Source organism: Fragaria vesca, linkage group LG3 (assembly GCF_000184155.1).
Source record: "Fragaria vesca subsp. vesca linkage group LG3, FraVesHawaii_1.0, whole genome shotgun sequence".
NCBI classification, from domain to species: domain Eukaryota; kingdom Viridiplantae; phylum Streptophyta; class Magnoliopsida; order Rosales; family Rosaceae; genus Fragaria; species Fragaria vesca.
This window is the reverse complement of record NC_020493.1, coordinates 21,923,948-21,930,803: the sequence shown is the minus strand read 5'-3', so window position 1 is coordinate 21,930,803 and position 6,856 is coordinate 21,923,948. Positions and strand designations below refer to the sequence as shown.

General features: G+C 41.7%; 2 protein-coding genes across 2 annotated transcripts; both read left to right on the top strand.

Moving 5' to 3' along the window:
- The first annotated feature begins 1,318 nt into the window (after window positions 1-1,318).
- Window positions 1,319-2,495, top strand: LOC101303886 (probable carboxylesterase 1-like). Its single transcript, XM_004294790.1, has one exon. It carries the CDS (start codon window positions 1,328-1,330, stop codon window positions 2,249-2,251), a length of 924 nt encoding a protein of 307 aa, XP_004294838.1. The 5' UTR covers window positions 1,319-1,327; the 3' UTR covers window positions 2,252-2,495.
- A 901-nt stretch (window positions 2,496-3,396) lies between these two features.
- Window positions 3,397-4,557, top strand: LOC101303596 (probable carboxylesterase 2-like). The gene has a single exon (XM_004294789.1). The coding sequence runs from the start codon at window positions 3,425-3,427 to the stop codon at window positions 4,313-4,315; it is 891 nt and encodes a 296-aa protein (XP_004294837.1). The 5' UTR covers window positions 3,397-3,424; the 3' UTR covers window positions 4,316-4,557.
- The last annotated feature ends 2,299 nt before the right edge of the window (window positions 4,558-6,856 follow it).

The following is a 6,856-nucleotide window of genomic DNA, read 5'->3' as shown; positions in this document are numbered from 1 at the left end:
GTTGGTATTCATATGGTATATATTAGGAATTTTGTCTGGGCTGCAGCCTAGATAGCCCACTACATATATCCGCCCCTGGTGTAGAGACAGCCAGAGCTTCAGGTTGGAATGAAGGCCATCTGGAACGACGGGGCTTGTGGTGCTTGGAGACGGAGCATGCAGGTTTGTGGTGTTGTTTGACAGCGACAACAGGGCAAAGAGAGAAGACCAGGTTTGGTTTACTCGAAGAAGGTAGGAAATCCGATATGGTTTTGGTTGGAAGAGAGCCTGGGTTTGGTTGGTCGGAGATGCATTTCCGATTTCTTCTTCTTCTGTTTTTTTTTTCAGCAAGTCCACCTCACCTAAAAAAGACAGGTGTTGGTTTGTGAATGGGTGGTCGCACGACTCGCACCGATGACGTGGTGCGACTGTCGCACCTAAGAATTTCTCCACCTTAACCTTTTTTTTTCGCTTTTAAAAGACTAAAGAAGCAAGCACCTTCAGGGCTTCAGGGCAACCAACCCCAAGTCGGCAAGTTCGTCTTCCCCATTTCTAACTAGTTAAGGCCTTTGTAGAGATTGAGTTTTCTCATGTTTAGCGAGAAGCTAATTTTTTGTTATGTTCCTTAAAATGTGGTTCACAACTTCACATAGCATTATTCTTTTGGTAGTTAGGTAATAGTATTCCATTCGGTAGGTAGTCTACGAAGCTGCCTCAGCTTTACGGTTTGATCTTTTGAACGTCAGTTGTGTTGTAACAGAGGCTTGTGTTTGTAAGTTTGTTTTTGGTAAAAAAAAATAAAAATAAAAAAGAGTTGACGCCTTAAATGTGAACTATCCCGGTCATCTCCATGGAAAAATTGTGGTACGGATCGGAAAACCCATTGTTGCTAGGAGGTCACATAACTCGGATTGCCACATATCATCATTGGTACCTTGTCTTGGATTGAAATTGGCGCAGATATCTTTTAGCGGCTACATAAATTGATAACTTGAAGATCAGTAGTGTAAGTGTCATGTTCATCCAATTAATAAATCAGAGCCAGAATTCTCGATCCCCTCCATTGGGAATGTACGTATAGCATAATTGGTATTATATATTCTGAAGGTCATTGCATGGGTGATCGACTTGCATACTTGTAATTCATAAAGTACTCTCGAAGAATTGGGGTTGTTTTATAAATGGACTCGGCTGCTAAATTCTCACCTGTATTTCAAGTTTTCAACAACTTGCCCTATAAATTCGGTAAGAATAAGATATTTTGCCTTCAAATCTTAAACCCAAAGAAATTAGGTGAGGGCTTTATATATACATGTTTACAAAGCTTCCCCTTATCTAACTTGCAAACATGAAAATGGAACCCCCACCAATCACTGATGATGTAGAACATCAATTCTTCCCCTTCTTCAAAGTTTACAAAGATGGTCGTGTAGAGAGGTTCATGCCTTCTGAGAAACAACCTCCCTGTGATGACCCGAGCTCCACTGTCCGGTCCAACGATGTAATAATCTCCACCGAACCGGTTGTCTCAGCCCGGGTTTTCATGCCCCGATTACCCAACAACCCCGAAAAGAAGCTCCCTGTCGTGGTCTACATTCACGGTGGTGGCTTCTCAATAGCCTCCGCTTTCCACCCGGGTTATCACAAGTACGTGTCCTCCCTTGTCGCCCAAGCCAACGTCATCGCCGTCTCCGTCGACTATCGGCTAGCACCGGAGCACCCGATACCGGCATGCTACGAAGACTCGTGGGCGGTGCTCAATTGGGTGGCTTCCCATGCAAATGGGGATGGCCCTGATCCATGGCTGAACAGCCATGCAGACTTCGGTCGGGTCTTTTTGGCGGGTGACAGTGCCGGGGCGAATATTTCCCACAACATAGTATCTCGGGTCGGGTCAACTGGGTTACCCGGAGTGAAGATAGTAGGAGTGGCTTTGGTGCATCCTTATTTTGGTGGAACGGAAGATGATAAAATGTGGCTGTACATGTGTCCGGAGAACGGTGGATTGGATGACCCGAGGCTGAAACCGGCGGTGGAGGATCTGAGAAGACTAGGGTGTGAAAGGGTTTTGGTTTTTGTTGCCGGGAAAGACCATTTGAGGGAGAGAGGGACTAGTTATGTTGAGGCTTTGAAGGGAAGCGGGTGGAAAGGGACGGTGGAGATTGTAGAACATGAGGAGGAGAATCATGTCTTCCATCTGATGAAGCCGGAGTCTGAGAATGCTGTGGATTTGATGAGTAGGTTGGTCTCCTTCATCAATCAAGCAGGGTAGGCAAATTTAGTGATGAATATGTTAAAGCAAAGTAATCAATGAAGAGTCATTTGGAGAGGGTTGATCAATTAAGTTAATTTGTATGTTTTGAACATATGCGTGTATAATGTAAGATCGGAAGAAATCAAATTAGAAACCTATAACCAACAAATGTACTAGAACATCATGTTTTTATACATTCAATAAGAAATTGTTCATGGGATTTACTGTCTAGTATATGCAAGGGAAAACAATTTCGATTCTCATCAATATTTATATTATTATGAAACTTCGATCTCACTTTATGTTAAATTAGTCACTTTCAAACATCTTCTTCCCCAATTTTGTGATTAAACAAAATTTCATATGTTCATCTTCCCTAGATTGTGACGAATTGAGAATAATATAAATATTTCTCATATATATACATTTCTCACAATAAATTGTCATATTGCTGGAATCACCACACTGTGAATCTATCGAGGGATACCAACTTCTTTTGATAGAACTACTTGACCCTGCAATTCTTCTTGCGACTTCGATCAAGTACCGGATCGATTTCAAAATCAGGTTCAACCTAAAGTGTCTAAGCAAATCGAGTCCAAAGTTCTGAACCCCGCTCGAGTCCAAGATTGTATTACTAGTAATTTTCAGCTTTCAAAGACCAAAAAGCTTGATTGTTGAAGATTGTATATATTACCAATTATTTTCAACTATCGTCTGCGTTGTTATAGAAATTTACGGTCTGAAGCCTGAACTATGAACATATAGTCAAAATAATGAACTCGATCGATTTCTCTAAACAATTTGAAGTTCAACAACCGAAATGGCCGGATGGAAGTAGTAGAAATTGGTTCCTCAAATCATAACCTTAGAATTGATAGTGATTAACCTCAGATTTTTACTGATCGATCAGCTAGCTTATATTCCGGTTCCTGATGAGTGATGAGTTCCACAATATTACTGTACGAGTAAATTTGTGTGTGGCATAGCCGCATAGGCCGGAAAGGAAAACCACCAAACCTCATACGTACAAAGACATGCAGTTGGTTCCATGCAAAGACAATTAGTTAACTCACAAATACAGAGACAATTAGCTGAATCTCCACATAAATCCACAACACACTCGATCACCCAGTAAAACCTTCTCAACACTCGTCCCCAAAACCACGCACTTTCTCTTACATTTCTTCAATGGCCGCCACCGCCGATCACTCGGACGTCGAACTCGAGTTCCGCTTTTTCCGCGTCCACAAAGACGGCACCATCCACCGAACTCATCCCACCATCGATAAAGTCCCACCGTCCGACGATCCAACCACCGACGTCCGGTCCAAAGACGTCACCATCTCAACTGACCCGCCCATCTCCGCCCGCATTTTCCTGCCCAAATCCGTCCACCAGACCAAGAAGCTCCCCGTCCTCCTCTACCTCCACGGCGGCGGCTTCTGCTTCGAATCGCCCTGCTCCGCCACCTACCACAACTACGTCTCCACCCTCGCCGCTTCCGCCAACGTCATCGCCGTCTCAGTCGAGTACGGCCTCTTCCCCACCAGGCCCATTCCCGCTTGCTACGACGACTCCTGGGCCGCCCTCCAATGGGTCGCAACCGGGGGGTCGGAGCCCTGGCTAAATGACTACGCCGACTTGACCCGCGTCTTTGTCGGCGGGGATAGCGCTGGAGGGAACATAGCGCACACTTTGCTATTCCGGGTCGGGTCGATCGGGTTACCAGGAGCGAAAGTGGTCGGGGCTGTTCTGGTGCATCCCTACTTTGGTGGGACTGATGATGATAAGATGTGGCTGTACATGAACAAGGAGAATGAAGGGTTGCAGGACAGGAGGCTGGTGCCGGCCACAGAGGATCTACGGCGGCTGGGGTGTGAGAGGGTGTTGGTGTTTGTGGCGGAGATGGACCATTTGAAAGGTGGCGGGAAGAGGTATATGGAGGAGCTGAAGAAGAGTGGGTGGACTGGGAGTGTGGAGGTGGAGGAGACTGTAGGGAAAGACCATTGCTTTCACTTGGCTGAACCAAATGATGAGCTGACTACGGATTTGATCAAGAAAAATGGCTTCGTTTATTAATCGACACTAGCTATAGTCCATACATATTTTGCATGTGTTTTTTAATTCTTCGATGGACAGACATGAGATTTTTGATTTCCTGTTCGCCCAAACCTAAAATCCTTTTCAAAAGAGTATGTGTTCGGTCTAGTGACATAACTTCTCATTCGTATGTAAAAAGTTGTGATTCGACTTATAATAATTAAACTAGCTGTAACTTTTGAGCAGGCCCGGACCTGAGATTCAGGCCTGAGTCAAATTTTTAAAATTGGGCCTTTAAAGTATAATATTTATTCAATTTTATTTTCTCATTCTAAGAAACACAAAAAAATTCACGAACTAAAGTTATAAACTCAAAATCTAACAACAAAAAAATTAAAAATCCTATTAAAAATCTTATTTATGCAACAAATCTCTTACTTATGCTGCTCATTTTTCTAAAATAGTAATTAATGATAGTAATAATGGGTAAGATTTTGTATTCGATTTTGTATTCATTTTTGTTTTTGTAATCTAACACCACCCTAATTGGATTCTGTTAATTATTTTTTATTGTTTTTAACAAAACTAATGTAATCACACAAAGAGGAAAGAAAATTTTGGGCCACTTAAGGTTATGGGCCCTGAGTCCATCTACTCTTAAGACTCTATTCAAGTACGGGTCTGCCTTTGAGTTCACTACGAAAAAAAAGGACTTAGGTGCGCAACGAACTTGATTCGTCGTCTAAGTACCAATTTTCATCGCGTTAAAACTTAGGCCACGAAGAACAACCGTGGCCACAACGTGGTGGCACAAGAACTTAGGTGACAAACACAAAATAATGGTCACCTAAGTCTTCATTTAGGCGACTATACAATTATCGTTGCCAGTATCTTATGCGAGGAAAACTTACACATTAAGGCGATAAAATATTTATCTTTCGTCGCTAGTAGAGATCCAACTCGGGCGACGGTGATTCTTTTTCGTCTCTAGGTACTTTAATTCTATATTTTGTATTTATGCTGTAAATTGTATTTATATATTAATTATTGAAAGGGAAATTCTAATTATTACCGATTCGTGTAATTATGTAGCCAATTTTCAAACACACATTCAAAGTTTAAAGTTGGGGATATCAAGTCATTGATGCGATCATTGCCTCTCATGATTCATTTAATTACCCTTTAATCAATTATGACAATTGAAGCACTACTTATACAAAAGGACTTTTACAAAGACAACATACTGGCATCAAGGTTGGATTTTATTATAATACATTGTTGCAAATTGCAATGGCATCAGTTTAATTTTGCCTGGAAATTGCACCAGTACAGAAGCAAAGCCACGACTGAACTCATCAGTTTTCATGCCTAGATTCCATCACTCTCTCCCTACATTCATACAAGAAATTTCCACATTTAATAGTATCAAATTTGGATCCAAAATTATCATGTCTGTGTGATGGCAGCTGATCCTCCGTCTCCATTTCTCTATCTCCTTCCCTGTTTCCCTACCAAATTTTGACATGTGGCATTTTGTTGCTTACTCAGCTTCACATTCTTTAACCAGCATGTTAACCTCGTTAAACACTAAAAGGGTAAAACTAAATTAAAGCAAAAAAGCTAAACTGGTTAATTTTCTCTCTTCTTCTAACTAGAGGAATGTGAAGGTCGATCAACCATACAATTATAGAGCATGCCCAGAATTTATACAAGGTCATTTGCCCTTACGAGTTGGGTCACAAAGCCTTAGCTCAAGATCCAAATTTTCCATGAATTTAGATGCAACCAATCCCAGCCAGAAGTCCATTTTGCTTTGTAGATTGGAGAACGAATGGAAATGGTGCTGAGCTCATAGCAGAAGCAATTTTAGGCCTTTACAAGTGCTTGCCTCTTCCCCACAAGACCCAACTAATTCTCTTTTTCCTCTAATCAACCGCTGACAAATTGGTTTCAACTTAGTCCCCAACTTGATCACCTCCCAGAAGGCATATAATAGAATGATCTTTTTCTAATTATGCTCATTCTATTAAACGATATTCACTTGTTGCTACTGATGCTGCGAAGCCATAGTCTAAGCCAATTCGGACATGTTCTTGTGAAGCTCTGAATCTAAGGTGAGATGAAGAAGAGTTTCAGACGATGAAGAAGAAAAAGCACACAGTTAGCACTCAGATTATTAGTAAATATAGATTTGTGATGAAGAATAAAGTGTAGAGACAAAGAGATAACAAGAGAATCATCATCTTATTCATTGATAGGAGCCCTTTATATAGGGAATTACACAATACCAATATGGTAAGGATATGAATACATAGATCTAGTCTAATTACATATCCTATTGGCATAAGGCCAAGGCACACATAGAGAATATCCTAGAACACTCCCCCTTATGCCGCGCGCTGATATGCCGATGGTGCTGATCTGTTGCCTCGTCAAAAACCTCGTCAAGTCACAAAAAACCCTGTGGGAGAAAAACTGAACCTTGATCGTAGGAGAAAAAGAGTACAACGCACCCTTCACATTTGATAGTGACATGTATGTATGTGCTAGACTCCTCCTGAAGTTCGCACCTCCCCCTGA

Excerpts from the sequence above, each read along its gene's own strand:
- LOC101303886 (XM_004294790.1), top strand. The coding sequence starts at position 1,328 with ATGAAAATGGAACCCCCACCAATCACTGATGATGTAGAACATCAATTC.
- LOC101303596 (XM_004294789.1), top strand. The coding sequence starts at position 3,425 with ATGGCCGCCACCGCCGATCACTCGGACGTCGAACTCGAGTTCCGCTTT.